This window comes from Zonotrichia leucophrys, chromosome 3 (genome assembly GCF_028769735.1).
Source record: "Zonotrichia leucophrys gambelii isolate GWCS_2022_RI chromosome 3, RI_Zleu_2.0, whole genome shotgun sequence".
Classification (NCBI taxonomy): domain Eukaryota; kingdom Metazoa; phylum Chordata; class Aves; order Passeriformes; family Passerellidae; genus Zonotrichia; species Zonotrichia leucophrys.
The window spans coordinates 105,695,294-105,723,135 of record NC_088172.1 but is presented as its reverse complement, the minus strand read 5'-3'; the positions used below and the strand labels follow the sequence as shown (position 1 = coordinate 105,723,135).

Sequence of the window (27,842 nt, the reverse complement as noted above, 5' to 3'; positions counted from 1 at the left end):
AGTGCTGCTTACTGCGAGGGAGGGAGGGCAGTCTGCACAAAGAACAGCTGAGGGCACGAAAGCAGTGCTCCAAAGCAGTGCAGGGCTGCTGAAATCCCTGAGGTCACGCAGGGGGAACTCCTAGACAAGAAATTGATTGGTTCAGTTGGAATAAGCCTCATTCCTGTTCCCTTGCTTGGCCTTGCTCAGTTGTGGTTAAATGAGGAGAGGGATGATAATCATCTGATTATCCTGCTATTGACAGTCTGGGGAACAGTTGGGAGCCCAGGCTTGTCCTCTTGCCAATGCCAGCTCCAGGGATGGGTTCAGCATTTGGAAAGAGAAATAGAATAGATTGTTCCACAATCTCTGACAGGTGCAGTGGCTGTTCCACTGCTGAGTGTACCAGGAGAGAGCCTGGAATTGTCACTCAGTTTTCTGATTCACACTGCCCAAATTACCAACCAGGAGAGAGCATAAACTTTCTCAGCAATTAATTAAATATGTTAGGAAAGATTTCCCAGGTACAGGGTGAAATTTGTGCCTCAGATGAGAAAGTTAACTGTGTCAACTTAGAGCTTAGATTTGATAAGAGAGACCTGGCATGGGGAAAGCTAATGCTCAGTTAATGCTGCTGCCCTGGATAGATCACTGCCACCACAGTTTATCCCAGCTCTTCTGGGTTCTTTTGGTCCCAGAGTTCTTGCATTTTGTGCCATACCATAACCAAGTCAAATTTAGAGCTGTATGTGTAAACCAGCAATCTTTGTCATGACAATCAGTACAAGAGTGTAAATGGAGCCACTGTGATCAATTACTCTCACAGACAATGTTACTAATGCTTCCCTCTCCTGTTAGCAGGTATTCTTGTCTTCAGACCTTATTCCTTGCACTAGCAGCCAAACCCGAGTCTGTTCTTTCTGAGCTCCAAGCACACTGATATGGCTCCTTGGTGTTCAGCTCTCTCACTACACTTCAGGTCAACACATTGATTAACCCAGACATTAAAGGATAGAGATTATTTAGGATTAAATACTCGTTTATAAATGGAATATGTAACTTGTTTTCTGAAGTCTGTGATGTGTCTGCTTTGTAAGATTTATCCAGAACACCTGAAAAAGGATTGAACTGCAGTTAGCCAGGACAGTGTTTTCATATTACAACTTTATTGTTCATAGAATCACAGAATGGTTTGGGTTGGAAGGGACCTTAGAGGTCATAAAATTCCAGCCCCCCTATTGTGGGCAGGAACACCTTTCACTAAACCAGACTGCTCAGAGCTTCAAGACTTCCTAACTTGCTACAGCCATTTAACTCCATTCAAAGTATTTGAGGTCCAGTGCTCATTTCTATGACTTTTCCATTAACCTCTTCCTATCACCCTGAATATATGGCTACTCAGGTTACTACAAGCAAGGGCTTTTGCTCTCTGCTGTAATGACTTCAGGTGTACAGCTGCGCTGTGGATGCACTCCATTTTGTCTGCATCATGGCTGTAACACAATAACCTGCTATTGCTTTAGAAAATGATGCATTAAATTTTCCAGGCAATAACTAAAGTGGCTTATGTGGATGGGATTTTTCCACAGGGAAGAGATAAAGTTACTTAAACAAATGCTTTAATTTTACACAGGTCCTGTATGTTTTTCTGTAGCAGTCAGTGACAGTTCTGACTAGGGAGACTCCCCAGAGTTTGTACTGGTTAATCGGAGTCACTGTACTGACACACGGGAGCATTCAGTCCAGCTCTGCCTTTTACATTTGATAAACTGCCTCACCTGAGTCAGGGAGCAGCACCACTGCAGGCTATGCAAGCTTTACCTTGCTCAGAGCATAAGACAGAACAGAATCCATCACAGCAGTCGGGAACAAAGCACACACCAACACCAGGGCCTTCTCCTTCAGCTTCGCCACCATGTACCGTGCCTTGGGCGCAGGAGATGTTAGAGCATCCACCATGGCGTCGACCACCTCATTGCCATTAGTGCTTCCCTCACTAAGGATGCTGTTGAAAAAGTTAGCCCGCTCTTGAACGTACTCCTTGTTGTAAACAGCCTTTTCCTCTTCGCTCAGCTCACTCCAGATCTCTTCGGCACTGAGCGGTGGCTGAATTTTTGTAGAGCGTGCATAATTTCCTGGCTGGATAATAGAGACCTGAGAGCGAGATGTAAAACTTACCAAGGTGCAATCAGTCACTGTGAATTCAATTAAATACTATAGTCAGTAACACAGACCAAAAGCTCTCCATAGACAGCCAGAAAATGCTGCTTTGTTGAAATTTTAACCCTGGAAACTTGACTGAAATCAAATGTATTCCTGTAAAATATTTAAGATTGCAGAGGTGCTTTATTCTGACTTCCTCATTTTGCTCTGATGTTAATTTTTTGTTTTGACTACTCAGCACACTCTCACAGAATGCAATAGAGCATCTTTGATTGCTGTACAATGCTTAACTGTATAAATGTTTTGACAATACTGAGACAAAGCATTTCAGTGTGACTTTGATGTCTCCAAAGTGGAATACTTTGGATTTTTCACTCAGTGGAGAACCTTGCCATTGATGATTTTTGACCCAATTTGGGACAAAAGGAGGTATCAAAGAAAATTATCAGGTGCTGGGGAAAGAAGTGCTGTTTTCCCCAAGAAGGTGTAATTAAAAGTAAACTAGGTAATGTCAGCAAAGAGCAGGGGAACAAAAGGTCCTGCTCTGCCTCTCGCTGAAGCCATGAGATTTCTGTAGATTTGTGCACATAGATTTAAATGAAAAGCACACAAGTCCTTTGCTCCTCCAAATTTTCTTTGTGTATTGCTGCTGTTCTTCTCCTTCTGAGTATTCCAGGGAGTTTTGGAGCGGGCTGAGCACTCACAGCACACATGCCGTTCTCAGTTAGCAGCAGCCTTGTTCAAACTATTTGTAGATATGCAACATTAAAAGCTCCGTGGCATTTGACTGACCTGATTTCTAAAGGCTGCAACACAAGGTGGGGAAAACCCATGCTGAGCTGTGTCAGAGACTTGGGGATCTGACAGGCATTCTCTGGGAGGTCTGTGGTGATGTAAAACCCTGACATCTCCACTCAGCCACCAGCCCAGCTGTATCAGCCCCTGCCCACTGGCCTGCAGGTGATGGATTCCCTGCTCTCAGGAGGACTGGGCTGCAGGTCCTGTGCACAGGGAGGAGGAAGGGATGCAGACAAACCCCAGCAGAGGCACGGTGTGCACAGCTGGAACAGCTTGGTGCTGCCTCAAGCACGTTTGTCACACAGCATCCTCGGGAGCCCTCCCTTCTGGTGCTGTTTAGAAGTGTGCTTGGTATCAGCTAAATAGTCAACTTCCCACATTTATTGTTAACAAAGGGGGTTTGGAAGCTTCCTTTTTTGGAGTTGGCTTGGAGGGAAGGAGAGATAGCTTGGTTTTTGCCCTTTCCACACTTTCTGTGGCCTTTCTACTGGCAGGCATCCACTTTGTTTCCTGTAGGCTGTCAGCTTGCCTGGGCAGAGTTCAGTGGGACAGAGCCACAGCTCCATCTGCTCCTTGCACCTCTGTGCAGCTTTCTCCTGAAAGGACAGACAGGACAACAGAGCACAGCAAAAAGGGACTGTGTGTTTTGTAGGCTCTGCACAGGGCAGGTTCTCAGGCAAGTGCCAGCCAGCATCTTCCATTCAGTTAGAAACAGAAAAACACCTCTCAAAGATACTCCAGAAATGCTGGTCAGCCTGGCTCACTCACTTATGTGCTGGGACTACTGCAGAGGTGGAACAGGAAAAGTCCCAAAACAACCAGAGTAGCTAACCTGTTAAACTAAGCCCTTCCATGCATTTGAGATTATCCTCGGCTAATCAGCAGAAATCCTTATCATGCTGTGTGGTATTAGGATGTGTAAAGTCATTTGTATTTTACAGCCCTCATATTTATCTGACAGGGGTAGCTAATAGATGCATAGCTGTAATATTTTCCAACACAAAGCATATGAACAATGCTGTAAGTCTGTGTACATAAACAGTACCCCAATGCAGACCTGGCAGGGAAGACTTTGAGTGTTTGAGAAAAGTGTTTCAGCGGTAGAGTGACTCCAAGCAAAAAGCCCAGTGAAGCTACTTAGGGATCTAAGCTTCAGGTTTGACTATTAGAGTTGCTTAGGGCACTAAGAGCACTCTTAGAGCCTCTTAGGTTAAGAGAATAAAACATAACTGCTCTGCACAATGCTGCCTCTTGCAGCATAGCTGTTCTCTCAAGAAGCAAGGAGTTGGTGTTGTAAGGGGAGAGAAGGAACCCCCCAGGCAAGTGACAAGTTCTGGCTGCACAGCACTCGGTGTCTGGCTCTTTGCAGCCACCCAGGGAACATCTGAGTTCCTCACTGCTGTGGGAGCTGGGCAGGCCTGTGTCAGGAACCTTCTCCACTGCAGAGATGTGGAAGTTTCAGTGCTGACACACAGACTGTTACCCAGCAGCTTCTCAGAACCAAAAACATCCCCCAGGACTGCTGTTCCCAGTGATTTCCAGCTGACTGATTAGCCACAGAGAAACCACCTCTTTCCAAAAGGAAGCTGCACTCATGAATGCAGTTCTGAGCTTTTATCTTTTTTACTTTGTTTCACATAACTCTTTACATCACTTACCTGGTTTCCAGGTTCTTGTTACATCACTTACCTGGACACCAAACTTCTTCATTTCCAGTCTTAAAGCATCACAAAATTTTTCAATAGCTGCCTTGGTCATAGAATAAATGCCATTTCCCAGAGTAAAATAGGCAATGATGCTGGACATGAAAACAATACGTCCTGGAGAGAAAACAGTGCAAATAACAAAACTTCACTCTCAGTCTTCAGCATGGAATTGATTTGCCTCAGTCTCTCATGCTGAGAATGTGGTGTTTAGCAGGAGACTGTTTTCCTGCACACTGTGCCACAACTGGGCAGTGTCAGTGTGCAGTCCCAGCACAGACGGGCATTCAGCTCTGCTGAGCAGGAAACTTCTCACAAAAATCTTCCACCTAGTGACAGATGTTGGACTAGACAAGTGTAACACATTCCCAGTGTGCTGCTTATTCCTTCTGAGCCTGAGAGGGGATGGAAAAGATGGAAACAAAGCAGTGCTCTAAAGACTGAAAAATAGTAATGAGACTGTGCTAGAAAGAAAAGGACTGCAGAGGAGAGGGGAGGTGATTTTCCCTGAGGTGCATTATATGGTTACTAATATCATTTTTTTCTGTGCTAATAATGTGTCTGCACTGAGGCCAGGTTCTGTTACTGTGCATATAAATTCCAGTGTACAGTGATAAGCTGTACAGTGATAAGCTTTACCAAGGAAATGTGATTTGCCAAATATGTGCAGGTTTACAATACCTCACAATGATTTCCCTGATCTGTGCTGCTTTCCCTCCTTTCTTACTCCTGCTGAGTGCAGGCATGCCATAAATAGCAGAGATTCCTCATGTGGGGCACTGGACTGTGGTTCATTTCCATTGTTTCCTTGTGAACTTCTGTCACACAGTCCTACGTGGGGTAAGGAATGGCTGGGTGTGGATACACAAACACCAGGGGTGAGAAAGGTGCTGTTGTCACTGACAGTGCAGAGAACACAGCTGCACCCCTGCTGCTGCCACAGATGCAGATCACAGCTGGGCCCCAGATCTCACCAAATGGAACAGGCCTGGGGGATATCAAAGGGTGTCACGGCAATGCAGTGAAACCTGTCATTCTGAATTAGGTTCCCTGCCTTCCTATACAGCATCCCAAATAAAGCTTATCTACAGTAAGAGGAATCTAACCACCAGCTTGCTGATCAAGATGCTCTATCAGCTGGCCTGGCCAGCTGGAAAAGATATGGGGAAATGTTGCCCCTCTCAGCGTAGAATGTTTAAGTCCTAGGCTGGAGGGCACGACCTCCCTTTACAGGTATGAGTACTTGTATGAGTAATTTTGAGTTGTTTCTTGGAATAGGTGCACATCCATGGCAGTAAGCAATGGGTGGGATGACCTCTGCCTCCTTTGTCCAGTAGCTGAGTGGATGGGGCTCACACCCAGGATGTGGGACACTTTGTTTAACTTCTCTTTGAAGTGCCTAAGGGAACTGAAACTCAGGTTCCCCAGGATTATGCTCCAATGTCTGTAGGTCAAGCTTTTCATGTGGAGAGGTCACTTCCTGCCCCCAAACACATAAGCTTTAGCTGTCCTGGCTGTTCCTGCAAGGAAAGCAACAGCAAATCCAGGATTCTTCCTAGAGTGCCTTGGCCTCCTCTCCTACATAGATGGTACTTGAGAATGGAGTGCAGGAGTTAACCATGGAAACACTGGCAGCCCTGGCAGATACAGAATGCTCCTTTGAGCCAAGGTGTGTGTGCAGCCCTCCAGACCCAAACCTTCTGAAGGCTTATGCATGTGCTTAATATTGCATGCACTGTTGGTCCCCTTTGCTTCAAAGTAACCTGTGCAGTTCACGGACTCAGAGAGTGCCTCTGGTGGATCAGCATCACAGAGTTCCAGCAGTAAGTAGGACATGACAGGGAAAAGAGATGTCTCCCTGTGTAATGGGCCACATAACACACTCACTGGGTACACACAATAGCACATTCTCCTACAAAAACACATCCAGCCTGCAGTATTTAAAGGTTTCTTTCTTCTTCTGTCAGAACATCATCTACCAAAGGCAGCCAAGCAGAAAGAAGCAGAATAGCCCAAAAAAGGGATGTTTTTATCTCACCAGCAGTTTGTGTAGCAGTGACACCTGGGGTTTCCAGGTGAAACCTGCCCCTTCCTGTGCTTGGTGCTGCACTCAGAGCACAAATCCTCACCCTAAAGAGCCAGAACAGACAAGGAAGAGGGGATCTTCCTCCCCAAACACAGATGGAGACAGGGAGGGGACAAATGCAAAGCACCCAAGGCATGCTGCCATGCTGCAGAGGGCTATTAAACATTTCCTTCTCCGAAAGAAGGATAAAGCCCACATGTAGGGAGGTTCATGCAAATACATTTATCCCACATGCACCTCTACATACTTGAAGTTTCCTGCCCAAGGTCACAGAGGCTCCGCAGAGCTGGAACTGGAAGCTGGGTGTCTCTAGTTCACCTCTGTAGGGTCATTCCTCCTCTCCTAATTGCCAAACAATAAAATTGTAAAGCCTAAATAATAAAATTAGGCAGCTTATGTAACTTTGTGTTTTCTGATGGCCAGTGTTTAAAAAGCCTTGCCTGGGCTTAATGATCTATGGTAAACATTCTTCCTCTTTTTTGAGTCAAACACTGAGAGAAATCCTGATTTATAAATACTTTTTTCCTATGTACTGCAAAGACAAAATCTTTAAAGATCTTTTTTCCCTTTATGGCTTTACCCTCTTTTCAGGATCAAGTTGCTCTTTCAGGCCACACAGAAGGAGGCTGTCATTTCAGTTCAATGAAAGACAATTAAAGTCTCTTTTATAGATGTTACATTACCCTGATTATAGTAAGCTAATTATTCTACAACTCTAAATAACAGTGGATTAGCATTACCCTTGTATTTCCTTAGAAGGGGAAGAAATGCCAGGGTTGTCCTGATGCTCCCAAGGAGATTCACATCTGCAAATTTTTCATATGTCTCCATAGGCAGCCAGCCTGTCTCACCAAATGTTGATATTCCTGCATTGTTGACAAGGCCCCAGAAACCTGTGGAAGAGAAATGACTCAGCAAACACCTTTAACTGCAAAGCAGCCTGTTAGATAACAAAGCATCACCACTGATTCAGAGCCTTGAGAGGAACTGTATGGTTGTGTAACATCCTTGTCTTTTCCACTTCAAAGGGCAGGCATGGTTTGTTTAGTGAAGGAATGCCACTGTGCCCATCATCTGGGCTAAATGGAATCACAGAATAGTTTGGGTTGGAAAAGCCCTTAAAGACCATCCAGTTCTACCCCTCTCCCATGGTCAGGGACACCTTTCCTATAAGTCTCAGTGATATTTAATAATTGCTCCCTCTACAGTTGTCTTAAGATATTTATGATTAACATGATCTGGGAGACTACATCTTACTGCCAATGTGGTGTACCATGATATTTTAATTACTTTAATCCCACTGTGTGCTATGAGCAGCTTTGTGAAAATTATATTAAGCAGTCTAAAGGCTAAGGGGTACTATTTTCAAAGTGCCTGACTAATTTAAGAGCCCAAGTCTTGCATCTTCTTCCAAGATTTGAGCTCTCATTTCTTCTGAAATCAGCCACAATCAGGTACATGGCTGCAACACTGGGTAAAGCAATCAAGCAGGGTCAGTGGCAGGGTCAGTATATTTAAAATTTTGTAGTTTTGAACGACATTTTTGCCCATGTAATGACAGGTTTTGGTGCTAAGGAGAGAGATGTCAGTGCTAACAAGCAGAAAGGTACTGGCAGTGAGGCTTGTTGTGCTCGAGCTCGGTGACAGGGAGCTGGAGTCCTTCAGCCCAAAGGCACAGCAGCACTGACAGTGCTGACAGTGCTCACATGGAATGCAGTGCTGCAGCAGGGAGCACTCCCAGTGCTAACAGTGCTCACATGGAATGCAGTGCTGCAGCAGGGAGCACTCCCAGCGCTGACAGTGCTCACATGGAATGCAGTGCTGGGGCAGGGAGCACTCCCAGCACTGACAGTGCTGACAGTGCTCACATGGAATGCAGTGCTGCAGCAGGGAGCACTCCCAGCGCTAACAGTGCTCACATGGAATGCAGTGCTGCAGCAGGGAGCACTCCAGCACAGTGCACTGGAATCAGTGCTGCAGGGGCCTCCAGCTAACATGCTCACATGGAATGCAGTGCTGGGGCAGGGAGCACTCCCAGCGCTAACAGTGCTCACATGGAATGCAGTGCTGCAGCAGGGAGCACTCCCAGCGCTGACAGTGCTCACATGGAATGCAGTGTTGCAGCAGGCAGCACTGGCAGGAGCAGCTCACTTCCCGCCCCAGTGCTGCTGGAGCCATGCTGGCTGGTGCCTGCCTGCACAGCCCCCAGCTGTGGATGGCCAGCAGAGCAGGAGTGACACAGTGCTTCTGGAAACACCTCTGTTCCTGTCCTCAGCCCTCACTGACAGCATCTCCAGGGTGACCAGGGCAGCCTGCCTGGCACTGGAACAGCTGCAATCACAGCTTCTTCTGCCAGCCTTGACAATTTTGCTCATGCATTTCTTTTAAGGAATCCTTGTAGGTGTCCAGGGCAAATAATTGTTATGTCATGCCTCCTACAGGACGTCCAAGCCTGGGTTTCTGGGGAGGCAGAGCAGGTTTTAGCACCTCTCTTCCTCTGGACACATGACTTTGGGGCAGGGGTGATGCTGACCCAGCTGCAGCCTCCTGTACCTGTGGCAGCAGAGTTATTCTCAGGGGAAGTATGATCACTTTAGTCGAGGCACTGCAGAAACCTTTGGGCTGAATCCCTTTCTTTCTGATCTCCTCTGACAATACTACTGCAATAATTTCACAGTATCTTGAAATACCCATTTCTCATGGGTCCTTCCAGAGCCCCACCAAGAAGTGCCAGTATCAGATTTCATTCAGAACAGTAGCTAGAGATGAAACAGAAAATTTTTTAAATTAGTTTGTAAAGCAGACCTCTGTAAACTTTTCTAACATATATATATATATATATACTACTTGTAATACCTAATGAAATTGGTCTTTAAGCAGAGAAAGAAACTGATTTCTTTTAGTTAATGTCTCATTTGCAGGGTAAAACACTCAAAATTAGGAATTTAGCACCCAGAACTTGATAACTCTATCCTCTAAGGAGCATCAATCACAATTCAGCAGCCTGTCAGCCAGCGATCCTGGACCCCTGTTACAACTTTAGTTGCAGACAGACTGCTGCCCCAGTAATGCAGCAGCTTCCTCTGGACTCACTTCTTTTCCATGGCCTCAAGTGTTAGCAGACAGAGGAGAGGAAATGAGCTTGAAAACTGGCCATGGAATTGGGCATCCTAGGCCTCCTTCTTCCTCCTGCCACTGCCTCCTTTTCTGTGTCTTTCCATCGTTCTCTGGCTTTATTTCTCCATCTCAAAATGGAACCCAGCCCCATGGGACTTATCTCCCCATAAAATGCTTCCAGATCAATGGCTTAGAGAGCCCTCTGCAGAAGCTAATTATCAATTATATTTTTGTACTTGCACATGATCTGCTCTGCAGATGGGCTGAGTGACTGCACACCCCATCTGTTTCTGCTCAAAGCTGGAGGTTTCTGTACTCAGGGTTATTTTTATATAACCTAACTCCAACACAACCCAAACTAAAGCCCAACATCACTGCAAAAGCTGCTTCCTGATATTTTCAGCTTTACCTTTTCTAATTAAAGTAATTTTGCTTCTGCCACTGCACCCTGTGCAGCACAGCAAGAACACTTGTTCCACATACCCCTGATTTCATCAGGCCTTCAGAAATACAGCCATTAATCTTTAGACAATTGATTTTCTTCCACTTTCTCTAAACTGTGAAATTCAGAATTTAGCTTGCAAGGTTTAAGTTTTCTCTCCAGCTATTTGCCTCATGTGCTTCAAAGCCTCTGGGTGGCTGCTGGTGAGGCCAGCCTGTGTATTTCTGGGAGCTCACAAAGTAATGGCTCCTTCCTTCTGTGTAGTGGCCAAATCAAAAGCCATGAGGAGAAAAAATGGCCTGACTTAAACTAAAACACAAAAAGACACTTTTGACCTGGTCAGCTCAAAACATAACTTGCCCTCAAGCAAAACATATTGTTTCTTAGAATATTTTGGCATTCCCAAATGGGAAATGCTCTGATATTTTCCAGAATGTTTCCTGCCACTTTGTATAGTTGAATCAATTTACAAAATTCTACCCCAGCAGCAAACAGTTCATTATTCCCTCATGCTATTTTCTAAGAATATTTCCTGCTTTCTGAGAAACAACCTGCCCAGCTCTGTATTCAGAGTACTTGAATGTGCTTTGGTCTTTCTTTCCTGAAATGTTTGTGGTGAAAACTAATGCTATAAGTGTGCATTCAAAACATATTGTAAATCTGCTTAGCCAAATGCAGCTCGGGTAGCCCAAAAATCGAGATGGAAATCCCGAAGGACAAGGCACAAGAACTAAACAGCTGAAGGAGAGCGATGCTGCATTTCCTCAGTGTCCCTGCAGAGCCACATTTGGAAAAAGCAGGTGATGTTTGGTGTGTCAGACTGTCAAAACAGAGCTCAGTCCAAACACAGCTCATGAAGAGAGGTGTTAGACTGTGCTACAGCAGGCAGGGAAAAAATAAACTGGGAAGCAGGACTGGGTGTCACAGAGATTGTCACTGATCTCTGTGTTGGGAACATGGATCCTGACAACAAAGATTAAAACATACAGCCATAGAGCTAAGAATCACATCAGGAAACTGAACTTTAGTCAAGCTTTCGGAGAACAGTAGCTCTCACATAAGTTCTCCAGTAATTTCTGCTTCACAACATGGTGACCAAAAGGGACATATCCGAAATCCTTATTTAGGCCCAAAAGACATCTGATTTTTTTCCCAGAAACTCTTAAAATCCTCTTCCTATTTAAGTTAGTGCAGCTGCAGGTTTGCAAAACATTTTGAAAATCAGGTTGTTTCTGTGTTGGTGCCAACACTCAGATAATACCTGAATTCTACCACACTCCGTCAATTCCAACAGGTATTCTTGGGATCACTGATCTTTGGAGTTTCTCCTCTAAGCCTGAGCCCAAATGAAAATGACAGGCTCTCTCCTGATAGATTCAGACCAATACTAAAGGAAACTAAGCAGTGCAGGGTGCTAGCAGGCCAGATGAGATTCCTGAGTTATATTTACATCCATTCATGAGTCACCATCCTTTGCTTGGAATATTATGCTGAAATTCTCTTCACTGTAAGGATAATCTATTTCTATAGGAAGTCTGGGCTAAAATATTGTACCATGTGTGAATTCCATGAATACAAAATCATAATTATGTGTAAGAGAGTACTTAATAACCTCTGAGTAGGAAGTGGGACTAAAACTAATATCCCTCTGTTCCAGCTAGCTAATGTTACCCACTCTTAGCAGGCAAGAAAAGGAAGACACATTCTGATTTGAAACAGAAGAAAATCAGAAAAATTCTGAGGCTTGCTGTAGAGCCTAATAGAATTGCAAATCACCATGCTGTGAAGTCCTGGTCTATTTCTCATTGGCTTTGGATTTGTACTTTTGTATAACAGAGGGAGAGAAGGTAATGAGGAGCTTCGGCTAGTTATGGTTACAGCATATAGGAGGTGTAGGGAGAACTGTATTTTATTCCTCATACTCTGATTTTCTTCTGATATTCTACACATTTTTGTGTACATTTCAGAATGAATAGTCTACTTATATTAGAAAGTCTTTTAGTCTTTTGTAAGTCTACTTATCCTGGGCCCAGGAAAAAGGCAGATTAAGGGGATTTAAAAGAAAGCATATCTGCCAAAAAGCCCTACTTGTTTGAGATGCATAGTCCGTGGAAAGGATGATACTATAATCATAAAGAATCTATGAAATTATTTATTCTTTGCTGCCTTTGCAGAATACCCTCAAAATCCTGCAGCAGCAGAGCTGCCCAGCCATGAAAAAGGTTTTGTAAAATGTGGGTGCTTGCCCAGCCCTTTGTGGCTGGTGTGAGGGCCCGAGTGCCAGCCCAGGAACAGCGCTGTGCCCACGCTGTGAGCCTGGTGCATCCCTCACCAGCCGTGCTGAGAGTGTGCAGGGGCCTGAACTGCTCTGGGGGCACACGCACAGTGTGTGAGCATGGGTCAGTGCTGAGCCTGCACTCCAGGGTCTATATGGCAGTCCCAGCACAACCACTGCAGGACTGTATAAACTGTCGGAATTGCAGGATAAATTATGTGAAACCCAGAGTTCCAAGTGACCTGGTGCCCAGGGAGCCTTTAAGGGCTTTTGGGAAACATTTGTGTTTATCTGCAGGTTAAGGAAAGGCCTGAGAGGGGCAGGCTCTGCCTCTTAATAAGATAAGGTCAAGATCAACCATAAATACATGTGCTTAATGAGCAATGTCTAGGCTCTTTCTTCTTTCATATCTCATTCCATGCCCTTCCCAATGAGCTAATGAGCCAGGCAAGCAAAGGCTTTGCATTTCCTTATCTCTCTGCGTGCCCCATTCTCCACTTTTATTCCCTGTATGAGCAGGAAGTGTTTGTGATTTGGAGGGAATCTCACTTCTGAGCTTGAGGAAATCTGCTCTGCACCAAGTGTATCCCAGAATTACACTGGCTAATTCCCACCCTGCAGTCCCACTGGGAAAGGAGGTAACTGTGGCCCCATCTCACCTGTGCTGTGTCACATGTGCTGGAGGGATTTAGGTTGTCTGCAATTATTCTGGAGCTAAGTCTATCCATTCCCCTGGGTGCACACTCCCTGCAGGCTGTATAATTGACACATTTCCCTTGCAGTAACCTCTCCAGGGACTAGCTTGACAAACCCCAAGTGGTTCCAAGAAGCAGCTGCTATAGTATGGCACGGCAGCTGCCCTCGCTGCATTTCTTGTATGTATTTCCTCTTTGACAAGTCATGTTCAGAAACGCATCAGTCCCATGGCTCGGATGCCTGCACAGCTGTTCTGCGCTCTCTGCCGCTCGTGCTTTCGGGTACCCGCAGAGGGGCTCGGGCACGCCCCACTCGGGGAGTTCCTGTCCCGCTGGAAAGGTGAAGCTCCCCGAACAGCGCACCCGCTTTACAGTGCCGGCACCTTCGGAGAGGCCCCGCTCCGTGTGCGCACCGTAGGGTTTTGGATAAAATCCCGCCGTCCTCACCAATAGCGGTGGGTGCCCGCAGCCCATGAGCGGCGGCGCTCGCTACCCTCGCTGGGCTGTGCAGCCCAGCCGGCCCTCTCGGGCACCTCCCGCCCGCAGCCCCGGGGGAACCGAGGCGCCGGTGCCCGAGGAGCCGCTCCCCGCCCGCGGCCGGGCTCACCTCGCTCGGGCAGGTGGCTGAGCACCAGCTCCTTGGCGGCGCGCACGTCGCGGGCGCGGGTCACATCGAGCCGCAGGACGCGCAGCCGGCCCGCGCCGCCCGCCTCCCGCTGCAGCCGCCGCGCCCCGTCCCCGCCGGGGCACAGGCAGCCCGCGAACACGGTGAAGCCCAGGCGGTGCAGGCGCAGCGCCAGCAGGTGCCCGAAGCCGCTGTCACAGCCCGTGATGAGCACGGCCCGCCCGGCCGGCTCCAGCCGCGCCGCCCCGCGCCGCCACAGCCGCGCTAGCGCCAGCGGCAGCAGGAGCAGGAGCAGGAGAGGGGCCGCTGCCCACATGCCGCCCGCGCCGCCACCGCCCCGTGTCCGGCAGCCAGGGAGGAAGGCAAAGCCGCGGGCAGCAGCGCCGCCCCGCCCGCATCCCCGCCCCGCCCCGCGCCCCGGCCCGCCCGGCCCCTCCGGGCTCCGCGCTGCGGAAACCTGGGTTCGGCAAGGCTCTCTGCCCACCGGGGCCTCCCCAGGTCTAGATCCCGACAGAAAGCGCAGCCAGGGAGCTGCGCCGGCGAAAGGGAGCTGGGCTAGGCCGAGATCCAGCGGCATGGACAGTTCAGCTTCCCTGCTCAGCTGACTTTGCACCGTCCCGCCGCCGCACACTGGCCGCAGGGCACAAATGAGAGCGGCCATGAGTGTTTCTAGATCGGCCAGGTGGGGATTTCTAAAACAGCCGTATTATTATGTTATAGTTGCTGTATCTTACGTTATATATTACGTGCCACCGTTACATTGATGTGGGGTTTTTATGACTCAGGTCTATGGCTGTTGTTATCTCAGGGGTGCCTACATTAGCCCATGGTGAAGGAAAATGTCTGTTTCTTGTAGGCTAAAGTGACAGTTATACATGGCTGGAAAAAAAGATCCCCGAGAGCTACGATTACAGGACAAATGTGATTAGGCAGTGTTTTCTCTGCCCTTTCTTTTATCTGAGCAACTCTCCAGGCACCTATTGAAAGCAAAACTATGTCGTATCTGCCTCCTCTGAGTAAAATGAAATGACTGAAAGAACCAGATGCCTTTATTAATTGTGAGTTAAAGTTGGCTTGTGAAAAGTACAAAGGGGGCAGTCATTCATTGATATTTACACAGCAGCAGACAAAACAGCAGGTCTTAACATACACAGAGAAGGTTCCAGATATTTACTTAAACTACATCCCTGTGGCTCTCTATTCAGCCCTGTTTATACTTAGTGAACAACCTGTATCTGGTGGTGGCAGACGGGTTTCTGAACTGGTGTTGCCCTGCTGTCCAGGAGTGTTCAGAAATTGCATGGTCCCTACAATCCAGCTGGGTTTTGTGTTTGCTTGGGGACACCTTTGCGCTGACACAGAGTTTTTAATGACATCGGAAGGAGAAAGGGAATAATTATTGTTTCATCTGCTTTTTTGGGGCCCAAGGCATTCCTGTGTTTTTACTCTCATTGGCTGCACCTCTGCCTAGGTTTATTTCAGCTTTAAATTGTTCAGTACTCTCTTCTGCACTGCTGAGCTCTCCATAGGCATTGCATAATAGGACTCAAAGCCTCAAGTGGCTTGGGAAAGCTTTGCTGCTGGGAGACAAAGTAGGACATGGAATGGTAAACCCCAAAGAAGATACCCAGATACTTGTCCTCAGTAGGATTTATTTGATCATGTTCCATCACACTGGGAGATGCTGCCCCTTTTTAGCCTTCAAAAGATCACTCAGTCTTCTGGGACTACATGAGTCACAAAGTCTTGTCTTTATGTTCACAAAATAATTATGCAACCCTCAAAATCATGAGAGCTGGTAACAGCCTGTCCTCCAGCCAGCTTCCCTGTCTGGTTCCCTCTGGCATAAAAAGACAGGGAGTGATTTCCAAATTCTCCTCCTCCATACCTCCTACCTACCTCTCATCCACGTCTGCCAGCCTCTCCTCTCAGCTTTTGTGTCCTGTTAATAACATAAGGATCACAGGCAGTGACAAAGCCATTCTTTTGAAGACTAAAAGGTGACCCAACTAACCTCTGAATTTATGCTGTCTCTGCTCAAAAAAAAAAAAAAAAAAAAAGGTGTTAAAAAGGTGGTGCACAAATGTGACACACTTCCAGCTGAGCACAGAAGCAATATGTTGTCAGAGCAATGCAGTCATTTAGGCTGAAAGTTATGGATTACAGCTGTGTCCTTCACACTTAAAAACAACTTCATGACTATCTAGTCCAGGAAGTGAGGCCACTTAGGTCTCCAGTGCAGCACATTTGCAGTAAAATTTATTTCTTGGAATGATTTTCCTCTGGTTTATAGTATTATATTCTAACTCAAATATTTACACATATGTGTACACACACATACACATGCTCACATGGTAGTGTGTACTTTGAATTTATGACTGCTTTGTCTAGTTTCTGACATCTTTCCCATCTTTAGGACTTAATTTTAAAAATGAAGTTTTTATCTCAATCTGTTCTACCTCTTATGCAATTCCAGTTAGTTGTGGTTTACCTGTAACAAGTCTAAGTAAAGACTTGGATTCCAAGGAAGTAGATGAGGAAATGGAAGACACTTAGAGACTGATACTGATGGGGATCAGGACAGTTCTGCTCCCAGAATATGCCCAAGGACCTTCAACTCTTCCTAAGAGCATTCCTGGCAACAGCAACCTCTGAAGCTTTTCCATCAAAGCTTAAAGCTTTATTCTGTGTCGCTGTAAGTTTTACAGTGTGAAATAACAATTTGCTCTGGGAAGGCATCATAATATCTTTTTTTGTTAATGGGTTGCCATGTTGTCCCTACCCTAAAAACACAAACTGCTTTTCTCAAGGACTGTCAAGTTTGTGTAAAGGACCGGGATAAAGGAGAGCTGGGATGGACCTGTGCTTATTTTGCCCATTCTCTTGTTGCTGTTGCCTCAGCCCTGTGCCCCTGCTGGCAGCCTCAGTGCACGCTGGAGCCGTGTCAGCATTTGCCATCTGCCGTGCCCGGGGGTGCCCGCTCTCAGCAGTGGGTGGGAGCACTAAGGTCTCTGATGTCTTTCTTACAGGCCCAACTCTCCAGCATGCTGGGGAAGCCATTATTAGTTTTGCATTCTAAAGCAAAGATGAAACCCTCATGTCCTTTGAGGTAACTGCAGAGCCATCCCTGGTCTCACATGAATCCCTTTCGGTGCAGACACCACTTTGTCAAAGCTTCAGAAAAATGCTGAGAATGTGACAGAGTGCCTCCTAAAAGTTCCAAATAGCCCAGCAAACAATAAATACAGACTCTTCTTTTTAACATTCTGATGCTTTTGGAGCTTTCATGATTTTAGGGTGCAGGATCAGGATTTTGGCTGTAACTCACAATTCCCAACAAGTGTGACTTCTCTTTGCCATCCATTGTGTCTTGTCAGCTCAGTCCCTCCCCCAGACCATGTAGCAATCCTCTTGCTATTGTACAGTAAATAGCATAGCAGGCTGCTGGTGAAAATTACGCTTATCTGACCATATAACCCCACAGAATTAATCTTGGCCCACCCATCTGGAAGTTCAGCAAATTGAGCTCCTACTTCTAAGGCTAACACACATGTGACACTGCTTGCTGCAACCCTCCAAAAAGCTGACATTGAATTTGCTTCTGCAGGCAAGCATTTCAGGACTGGGAAAAGCTGCTTTCCAGGAAGAAAATCAGAATATGGGTTTTGGTGCAGTTGGACAGGCACCAACAGTGTGAACAGAAAGGCTTGCAGTTTTTAGAGCTGGTGAGCTGCACATCCTCCTTTGGGATGCTGTGTCGTGGTGTCAGAGGAAAGGAGCCCATGGGAGGCTGTCATTGCTTGCAATTAGACAGGAGCAGTTGCATGTGGGCTGTGCATGGGGAATATCCAGCCTTTGAGGACTCAGCAGGATGTCTGATTGTGTATGATGGGATGAGCTCTATTAAAATCTTGCTGCATATTTTTAAAAAGCCTGGACTCAGTTGACAAAACAGATTTAGGATGCCATGTGTATTGCTCAGTGTGTCAAAAAAAGGGAGACTGCTTCTATTTAAAAAGCAAGGCAGGAATATCTCTATCCATGAAACATTTTCAAATACTTGTCACTGCATACGGTGTCCAGACTATTCCAGAGATTAAGTTGTCCATTTGTCAGAAGTTATTTTAGTAAATCCCTAGGATTAAGTCCTTTTTGGCAGTACTGGTGTAGCAACAAAGCAAAAGAGAGAGAGATGGAAAGAAAATTCTAGGAAAATTCACCATCTTCTGTAACCTGAAGTGACTGATCCTTTTTCCACTGGAACACCCCTGGCCCGGGGACAGATGGTTCAGCTGGAGCGTCCTTCTGCAGGGGCGGCATGGAAAGTGTAAGACACCTTCTACTTTCAAACAACACAATCCAAAACAAACAGAAAATTAAACACTGTTGTATCTCATTTCTGACTTGAAAGACAAATGTGGGATGATTCCGACTTCCAAAGGCTGCTGCAAAATGATCCCAAGGGAGTAAAAATGCTTGGGCTGCTTCTCCACACAGACTAATACTCACTCCTGTCATGGAAGGATTACCTCAGCACAGCAACCTGAGAACTTCGTTTGGAGGTGGAGGATAAGGATGAGGGCAGATCAAGTCTCCTTTGTCATGGTTTGAGCCTGGCACAGAGCCAGTGCCCCCCATGAAAATGCCTCACCCTGGTGTCTGCTGTGAGATGTGACCAGGAATAAGCAAAACAGGCTCCAACTTAAACATAAAGAACACTTTATTACCTAAACTACAGGAAAATAGGGAAAGACTATAAGGAAAAGGAAAAAAAAATTGAAAACCTTACAAAAACTACTTTCCCCCCTCCCCACTACCTGACTTTCCCAATCCGATACATTCTCCCAAATCATCAACTGCCCAGCCTTGGCCCCACACTTTTGTATACTCAAACTACAGTTCATGAAGAGGAAAGGAGTCCTTCTTGTTCCATAGGCTTCCCCTGGAAACACACTGAAACCTCGTGTGCTTCCCTGTCACTTCGGCACCGCCCGGAAAAAGTCCTTTTGCCGCTTGTGACATCTTCCTTCCATGCCCAGTGCTCTCACCACTGACGCATGGCCAGAGCTGCTTTTAGGGTTGTCTTTCAAGGATGCCTTGTCTCACTCCAAAAAGGCACAGTCTCTGCTTTGGGACATCTGTCCCCCCCATATTTTTCCAACCCCCTGGGGCCGGGGGGTCCTCACGAAGAACCCTCCTGGTTTTGAGCCACTGCTTCCCCCTAAATGCAGTCTCTGTGTCACAGGAACAACTGAGTCCATGGCTACAAGAAAAGTCCAGCCAAAAGGCCACTCCAAATCATCTCTCCCCATTCAATCATCTCCACGTTCTTCGGGCCAGGTCCTTGTCTCATCTCATCTCTTATCTCCCTTCTTATTCAGCTTCGAGGAGGATTAGCATTTTTGCAAGGCCCCAATCATGAAAGAAAGGGTTAAAAGTTTTCAGTCTCTGTCTATCTCAGAATGCTGGTACTCCCACAGGTGCTGCTGCTCCGCCGGCCAGGCTGCACTCTTCCCTCCCCTTTCTCCTCCCGGGCTGGCTGCTATCACATTCAGACGCCGGCTCTCCTCTCTCTCCCTCCTGGGGGGGGGAATGGCTGCCCGATGTCTCTTGGGGCTCCGCCACCCTTCCATCCTTGAGAGCTTTCTCACCCCCATCTCTGTCCAGGCCCCGGGCCTACCGCATGGCTGCCCCTCCCCCGCCCAGCAGCAAGGATGGACAGGGGAGGGTGATCTGACCTCTTCGAAGCGACGTCCCAAGAGAGAGTGCCAAGGGCAGTGCCCTGCTTTTTAACCCCTGTGTATTCTCGGAGGTGTGTCCAAACCCCACTGGCTACACCAGGTGCCAGTCTCAAACCCAAAACCTTCATTGGTTTGACCACAGCTTCCCAGAATTCCCACTCCTTCCTGGTCAAACCACCACACCTTCCTGGTGACCAGATTTGGAAAGTGCTGAAATCCAAATGGTCTCCTCCAGCACATACTGTCACCTTAGGCACACAGTGCATATACAGATTCATCGGGTAAATGGTTTTGAACCTGAGGATTACTGAAAAACGGGCACAACATTATGAAATTAGGATCTATCTGAAGATGAAAAGTCCTTGCACTGTCAGATTGTTGGGAAATTCCAAAGGTGTCAGAGTAGATACAAAATCAGTTCAATGGTGATAAACTGATCCAGCATTAGAAAAGCAGATTTTAAAAGAAGTCTACACAGGCCTTAAATATCCCACTCCAGATCTGCCCAGATTTAGCTTTTGGTAATTTAGATTAAAGCTGTAAAGGAAGTGCCTGAAGAAGCAGAGGACATATTTACATTGATTTGACTGCAGATTCTCACTGTGCAAGAGATAGAAATGTGAAATCTGACTCATACAAGGAGCTCCTACGAGTGACATAGCCAGCAGGGGTGCAGCTTCTGAGTACAAAGTGTGCCAATCTTGCTGGTTCCGACTAACATCCCACCGTGGCACCTGCAGATTTGCCTGTCAGAGCTCTTATTTTCACGGAAAATCTGTCCCACTAACCACGTTAGAGGCTGAACAACTTTATCATCTCTGCACTTGTACCATTTTCCCAAGCCAGGGACCCGAAGGGTTGCGGTTTCCTTGGATCATCGGTGCAGAATATTGACAGTAACGAGCTCTTTGCGCTTGGGAGTTGGTATTTCCAGGAAAAATCCTGTGCCAGTGGCTGCCCACGAGGTGGCAGCCTGTGCGGGGAAACTGCAGGAGCAGAGCATGGTCCGGAACCCTTTCCCCTCCCCTGCCCTGCCCTGCGGGAATGGTCCGGAGCCCTTTCCCCTGCCCTGCCCTGCGCCCCGGGGGCAGCAGCACCCTCTGCAGCAGGTGTGGGGCTCGGGCATGTGCCAGCCTTCCCCGCACCGCAGCACCCACGGGCAGCCAGCGCCCAGACAGCCCGGAGACAGCAGCCAGGCTCACGGTCTGGGGGAACAGCGGCAGAGTTCATCCCTGCAAACGCGGTCTGCAGGGGCGTGCACTGAAAGACACCCGGCAGCCTGGTGGCCAAAAGCACTTGGTGCTGATGAGCAGCGAGAGAGCTCCGAGTGTGCAGTGCAGTAAGTGTACATGAGCACAGGAGGGTGCTGCTCCTTCTTTTAGCACAAGGCAGCGTCTCCCTTCCCTGCTCCGTGGTGCCGTCAGCTCACAGGCCTCAGCAGGGTGGTGTGTGTTCATCCTGGACAGAGCCCGTGGTGATAGAGCTGCTGAAGAGCCCAGATCGCTGCCTGTTTCTAGAGTAAAGCGACATTCACGTGAAGGACAGGTTGTGCTTTGAGGTGACGACCAGCACAGCCAGCAGGCTGCTGGAAAAGCAGCCAGGTCTGTCATCCTGCAGAATGCTGGCACAGGGCAAGGGGTGGGTGATGTTACTGCCGTCCCCCTCCAGCTAAGGGTGTAAACCAGAGGTGGTTGACATTCCTGCTGCCCTTGTGTGCAGCTGTTCAAGGACAGCCCAGAAGATGGCACATCATTTGCCAGTTGGTCCGGGATGGAGGAGCCAGGAGCCAGGACACCCATTTCTACTGGAAATTACTCTGCAATTTTGTAGAGTATCATTTGCCTATCCTTAGCAGTGTATCAGCTGGTGGTGAGGGCACGAGGATGGGTAGGGAAGTGCAGGAGAAGTGGTCTGAGAGAACAGATCAAATCAGAAACAAATGTGACAGAGAATGACAGAGAATATGGTTTCCTTATTTACAAGTCTGAGTTGCCCTGTGTGTAGGACAAGAATAATACCTGCAGACCCTGATGCCCCCTCAAAAAGAAAAGTAAGCGCCCAAAGGATGGAAATATGTGAAGGTTTGCATTGTTAAAAATAGAAGTAGACCTTTTAAAAATAGAAGTCAAAAGCCAACTCCATTTTAGAGTTGAGGGGTGCAGAGGAGCTGTACCATAGACAGCAGAGAGGCTTTGAATAGAAGAAACAGATACTGAAATTTGCTGCTGAGCTCACTGATGCAATCTGAGGGTGACTCAAGAGAGCAGCTAACACTCACCCACATGCCTCTGATCCCAAACCTCCCTTCCATTATGCAACAGGAGTTAATCAATAGGTCTGGTTTCTTCCTGGAAAGCCCACAGAAAAGAAGACTGGGCTTTTCTGACACAGTTCCACCTCCAGCTGCCAGAAGCACTGTCCAGCCTGCCATCTCTGAACTTCTGCATGGGGTTACCTCCTTGTCCCTGCGCTGGGACAGCACAGACAGGCAGATTCTGTGCTCACAGGGGGAGCGCATGGCTGGCATGGATCCTCTGTGAGGACAACAGGATGGAAATGTGACTGTTTAGTGCCCCCTCATACAGGCCTACTTTTAGCAGAACATACAGCACCCATATATCCTGTTTTCCTGTACACCTGAGCTGAGCAGTTTCCCTGGCTTGGGATTCTTGCCTCCCCTAACACTTGCCTCATGGTAAGAAATTGCAGCTGCACCACTGCAGCAATGTGGGGGCTCACTTTTCCAGCCCAGGCAGAGTGCAGATCACTTGGACTGGCACCTTCCCAAGCATAATGTTCTGAAATGTCACTCTGCTCCTGGGCGAAGCTTGGCTTCTTCCCAGCTTGTCTCCTCCTTTGGCTTGCAGCATCTGTGCATCTTGCCCTCATTTCTTGGCATGCAGATGCCTGAAGGTGTAGAAGACAGTGCTCTTGTTAATGCTGGAAAGTGAAAATAGATGTATTTTAAATCCTGAAGGGATCTTGCCAGGGTGCATCTTGCCATCGTGCAAATGCCCATGAATGACCCCCAAATGCAAGGGAGGTGCTTTGGAGCAGCACAGGGCACGTTCAAGGCCCCCTGACAGCACTCTAAACTGGGTCATTTTTAATGCTCCTCACAGGGGACTCAAAGCATAGCTTTAAGCCTCTACATTTGGAACTTTGGATTTAAGGTTTTAATGATAAAACTGCATGTGGGTCTTGGCCATTCCCACTTCCTTTTTGATTTTGGCAGATTTCCAAGGGTGCCAGACAGTCAGGGGCCTGGAATTGACTCAGATTCAGACAATGTGGCCAGAGCAGCCCAGCTCTGTGATGGTGCTCCCCCCTCAAAGCAGCTTCCTTTCCAGCAGAGCCCATGGTGTTGCTCTGGCAGTGGACAGGGATGGCCACAGCTGTGTTCCAGACTGCTGAGAATCAAAGCCATTCCTGGAGCACTGGGAACATTTGGAGGCTGAGTTCTTATCTGGGTTGCTAAAGAATATCCTGTTTCTGAAAGCCCTGTGTGACACAGGGGCTGGTAAATAATGAATGTCAGGGTGCACAGCTGAGTGTTGGCACACGAAAGGAGCTGTGCTCGGAGCACCAACCTCTCTGCCTGGCAGCAGCAGGACACAGTTTACTACATTTGCTCAGCTGTTTTGCTGGTTTTTTTCCTTTAAGTTGATAATAGCTTTTCCTTTTCTGTCATTAAATAGCTTCTGATAAGAATTCATTTTCCCAAGGGAAACAGGAAAGACTTGGAAATCTGTGAAGAAAATGAGTAAAAAAAGCCTACCTCTAATGGTAATTGTGTGTTCTACTTTCCAAAGCATTTCATTTCCCCTCCTGAATTGTGATTTGACATCCAGAGGAAAGGGGGTGGATTAAACCAGGCTCGAGTTTGGACAGCGCAGCCTCAGAGCCAACATTGGTCCCAGGTCCTGCGAGGTTTTAATCCCAGGGTGGAAGAAATCAAAATCAGTTCCTGTGGCCATGGCAGGAGGGAAGAGCAAATCCCTGACAAAGGTCAGCAGAGACCCACAGGCAGCTCATGGAGCTGGCCTTGTGCAGCCCTGTTCCGATTAAACGCTCAGGAGCGCTCAGCATTACAGCAGAGTTTTGGCAGCACTGGCACGGCCAAGCAGGGCTGCTCTGCCCTGTTCTCCTGTTCCCTCTCACAAGCCCTTTTCTTCCTGCCTCTGTTGGCTGGTTGTGATAAAGGTGGCCCTGTCCCTCAGCAGGCGCCTCACCGGCAGTGCCAAGGGATGATTCCATGGTTCCCTGAGCGGGCTGGGGCTCATAGCACACCCACAGCAACAAAGCAGCAGCAGCAGGGAGCTCAGTACCTGCTTCAGTATTCCCATTACAGGTGTATTTGAAGGTGCTACGCTTCTGAAGCCACAAGGCATTCTTAATGGTCATTAAGTTATTCGGGTCAAGGGCTTTCTTGTGCAAGGACATGGAGGAAAAACCCCAGCTTACTATTGCACAACAGGGTTTTTAAGATATGCTGATCTCAATTCCATTGTTATTTTGTTGTTCCATAAAATTGTGTGTTAGGAATAGATTTATACTGGGCCAGTTCCTTGGAGTCTCAGATTGCCAAATCCTTTTCTCTTTTTTTTTATTTTTACCTCCATAAACGAATTTCTATAAAAATGATCCATTTGTAAGCAACCAGTGTATTCGATAACATTTCTCTCTGTGGTACATTTATGCTAGAAATGCAGAAATGAGAAACTCTGAAATGGCAGCATAGTGAGAGAGCTGTCTCCATTTGATTTCTTTCTAGCCTGAATTTTCATAACAGTTGCATTTGGATTTCAGTTATACCCTACACTGGCTGATGAATATTAAACAAGGTCTACAGACATTTCTTGGGTTTGCTTTTACAGAGATATATTTTTTGATGGTGCCCTTCTTGGTGCCCTCTATCTCACTATTTTATTGTTCCCAGGTTGTTCTGAGAGGCAAGTGACAGTGTGAGACAGGAGGAGAATGATTACATTTTTCAGGGAAATTATACAGAGAAGAAAATCAATAGTTAGATGCTCCCTGGGACTGCCTAAAACTTCTTTGAAGAATAATTAGCTTGCAAGAGAGCTCTGGTAGCTGGAATTCCTCCCCAATTCTGTATGCATAAGATAAATTTAGTCTGGAATAAGCAGTGTGTTTGAGGTCTCTTTGCTGATCTGGGGAAATGATTCATGTGGAGAGAATGAAGAGATTAGATAGAAGAGGTGTGGGAGAAAACCTGACTGGCCACATCCATCCTGGCTCGGAAGCCAGGAGCAAGCAGCAGCAGAAATGGGAAAGCCCAGAGAGCAGAAGTGGTGGGAGCTGGGGCTCAGCACGGGTGGTGCTGCAGGTGGCTCTGTGACAACGATCCACTGGGCTGGCAGGGCTGAGGCATTACCGGGGGAGTCCAGCCCGCCCCTCAGCTCTAAGGGCTTCCTTTGCTAAGCAGCAGCAGAGCAGGGGCTGTGTTTAAGCAAACTGCCTTTAGGACAGCTTTCCTGAGCTTGGAGGGGACGATGGGGAGCAGCAGAGGGAGGAGTGTGGGTGAGTGTGTGTGCTCTTTCCTTCTATTGCCACAGGAGCTGTAATTGCTCTGTGGGTTTGAGCTGGGCTGGGCAGAGCTGGGGGGCAGATCAGTCTGGCTCTCCAGAGCTGTCAGTGCTCTGTCTTTCAGAAGCACAAAAACACCCTTGGAGTGCACAGAAAGCTGCTGCAAGAGGTGTCAATAGCAGTGCATGACAGACTAAGTGACATCTAATCAATTCATTATCTCCCTTAAAGGAAGGACTAATAAGGCTGAAGAATGTGCTGGAGGCATAATGTAGGAGGTATTATGGGAGATCTGAGAAAAATCTAACCAAACAAGAGAGTGGAGCAGCACAGTAGTAAAAGAAGTCACCACAGGGGATTGGAGAATGATCTCCTAGGATGAATGAAAAGTCAATGTTCAGTATTTATTGCTATTTCCATTTTTAAAGTCATAAGCCCTGTACGAAAATACATCTCTGTTTTGCTTGGGTTTGGTGTGTTGGGTTTTGTTTGTTTGGATTTTTTATATGTATCTATCTTTAGGAGTTAAACAAACATCCAAGCACATGTGTGGCAATAAGCATGTGATTCAACCCTTCTACAGCCACAGATGTCTCTCCCTCCTAATTAAATGTGTGCTAAAAAGGTCTGTTGGAGCAAAGCCCAGTAGTGCAGGTTTGAGCTGCAGGTCCAAAAGTGCTGCTAGCAAGCAGATCTAGAATTATAGACCTGTCAGCTTAACTGTGGTTCCTGGGAAAACACTGGAACAAATCACCAAACTATTGGAGAGCACCTAGAAGAAATTGAGGGGATGACTAACAGGCAGCATGATTTTTTTTTTTTTTTTTGAGGCTCATACTCAAAGGTTTGAGTTCTGAAGCTGCTTCACATGTGCCTTTATAATGATTACATGGCTGAAAATATATTAATGCAAAACTGGTTGGCAAATTGATAGGGATCTATCTTTTGTTTACACCTGTGGAATGGCTGAGGCAAGAGAGCATGCAATTTAAACTTGCAGTTGGCAACGCTTCGGAAAGGCTGTGAGCACAGTGGGCAGGTTACAATTCAGTGTGGTGCTTGCAAGTGGACAGGTGCTAAGAACCCCATCCAAATCAGCTTGCCATGCAGCTGGGACAGTGCTTTGTCCCTCTGCTGATACAGATTTGTGTGTTGCAATAAACTCTTCATGTAGGTTATTCTCTAGTTATGACAGGGTTGGGACCAACAGCTCCAGTGTAGTTGACTTATCAATGAGGATGAAAGCTGTTGATGGCTCACAAACTGACCATCAATAAACAACAGCATGCTGTTACAGAAGAGGCACATGAAGGGTGAGCAGGACTGCTCCCCTGTGGCCAGGGCAATAATGCAGCAAGCAGGAGCATTTGCTTTTGCCTAGGGTACTTCCAAGCTGAGCTGGACTGGGTTGAGTGGGAAAAGGAAGGCAGGAAGACTGATCCAAGGTCCAAAAGGCTTGATTTGCTAGGGAAGGTGGAGGGGTCTCATCCTCAGGAGAGGGAGGCTGAGGGCAAGACTGTTTCTCCCCAAAACGCTGTCAGGCAATAATTTGGTGTTCCTGGCCCTGGCAGTTAAGACAAGAATCTTTGGGATAAATTGCTTCCAGGGAAAATCAGGGCACTTTGGTTTTAGTAACTAATCTGGTACTAAGGGAGTGTGAAGGACTGGAGCAGATTTCCTGGGAGAGATCTGTAACTCCTTCAAAATAAGCTGGACCCGCTCTCAGGAATGGCCTATGCTTGTCCTCCCCCAGCCAGGCCAGTGGACTAAATACTCTCTGGAAATTCATTCTAGACCTCTGGTTCTTCTAGGGCTGATTTACACCCATCTACCAGCATGAATTGAGGTTGATTTAACCAAATCAGAGCCATAATCCCATCCCAATGGAAAGGGAACCTTGTCTTCTCAGGAATGCAGCTTTAGTTGCCCAAGGTTTTCATTCTGGGAGTATTGAATGCGTAAGTGTAACTCACTTGAGTAACAAGTATTAAGTGTGTGAGTGCAGAGAAGAACAGGGTAGGAGGATGCTTGCAGCTACAAGGAAATCGCAATATCTAACCTGAAACCCACTTGATAATTAGTGTGTGAAGTCCAAGTTGTTGATTTTGTTGCACTCTGCCTCAGCCCTCAGTGATGGTTTTGGAGGCTGAGAGAGAGCAGCAATGTAGAGCAGGTTTCTGACAGCTCTCCAAGCGGCAGAAGTAGTACTACAAATAGGGAATAACCAAGGTAGCTGGACTTTTTGCTTTGCTTCATAAACAAGCTGCCAAGAAAGTGTTTCACTGAATTCTTCTCATTAGGAGAACTGGCTAACTGGGGAGCAACCAATGTCTAATGGGCTTGATCTCAGTTGCCTAAACCTAAGCTCTCAAAAATGTTACGGTTTCTTTGACAGAAATGTTCAAGTTCACATGTTGTGGCATGATCAGTCAGCAGCGTTATCCATAGCCTGTCTGGCATACCAGTGGCTCCTGGAACCCTGGATTAGGGCTCCAGAGCCTGTGGCTTTCTCTTTTCTCCAGGTCATACTCTGTAATGCTCCTATCAGTTTCACTGCCCTGTCTGTGCAGGGAGATTTCTCACATGCACTGGAAAAGAGGCAGAGGAGTGGGAGCCCTCTTCTGGAAAAGGATTCAGCCCCAGCAGTGGGTATTTGAGGTTTTGGTCG

At 47.1% G+C, this 27,842-nt stretch overlaps 2 protein-coding genes across 4 annotated transcripts in view; one reads left to right on the top strand and one right to left on the bottom strand.

The window, feature by feature from the left end:
• Nucleotides 1–27,842, top strand: part of PAK5 (p21 (RAC1) activated kinase 5) — a 209,407-nt gene that overhangs the window by 62,128 nt on the left and 119,437 nt on the right. The window lies entirely within an intron of this gene.
• Nucleotides 1,132–14,203, bottom strand: LOC135446190 (D-beta-hydroxybutyrate dehydrogenase, mitochondrial-like). Its single transcript, XM_064709824.1, has 4 exons — nucleotides 13,866–14,203; nucleotides 7,470–7,622; nucleotides 4,630–4,760; nucleotides 1,132–2,133 (listed from the first exon to the last, which is right to left on the bottom strand). Exons 1-4 carry the CDS (start codon nucleotides 14,197–14,199, stop codon nucleotides 1,786–1,788), a joined length of 966 nt encoding a protein of 321 aa, XP_064565894.1. The 5' UTR covers nucleotides 14,200–14,203; the 3' UTR covers nucleotides 1,132–1,785.

What these genes read in the sequence shown, in the direction of transcription:
- LOC135446190 (XM_064709824.1), bottom strand. Translation starts at nt 14,199, where the DNA reads ATGTGGGCAGCGGCCCCTCTCCTGCTCCTGCTCCTGCTGCCGCTGGCG. An exon ending in CCTTCTAAGGAAATACAAGG is followed by an intron (nt 4,761 to 7,469) that starts GTAATGCTAATC and finishes TTTTCTCTCCAG; the next exon opens with GACGTATTGTTTTCATGTCC. An exon ending in TGAAGAAGTTTGGTGTCCAG is followed by an intron (nt 2,134 to 4,629) that starts GTAAGTGATGTA and finishes TCTCGCTCTCAG; the next exon opens with GTCTCTATTATCCAGCCAGG.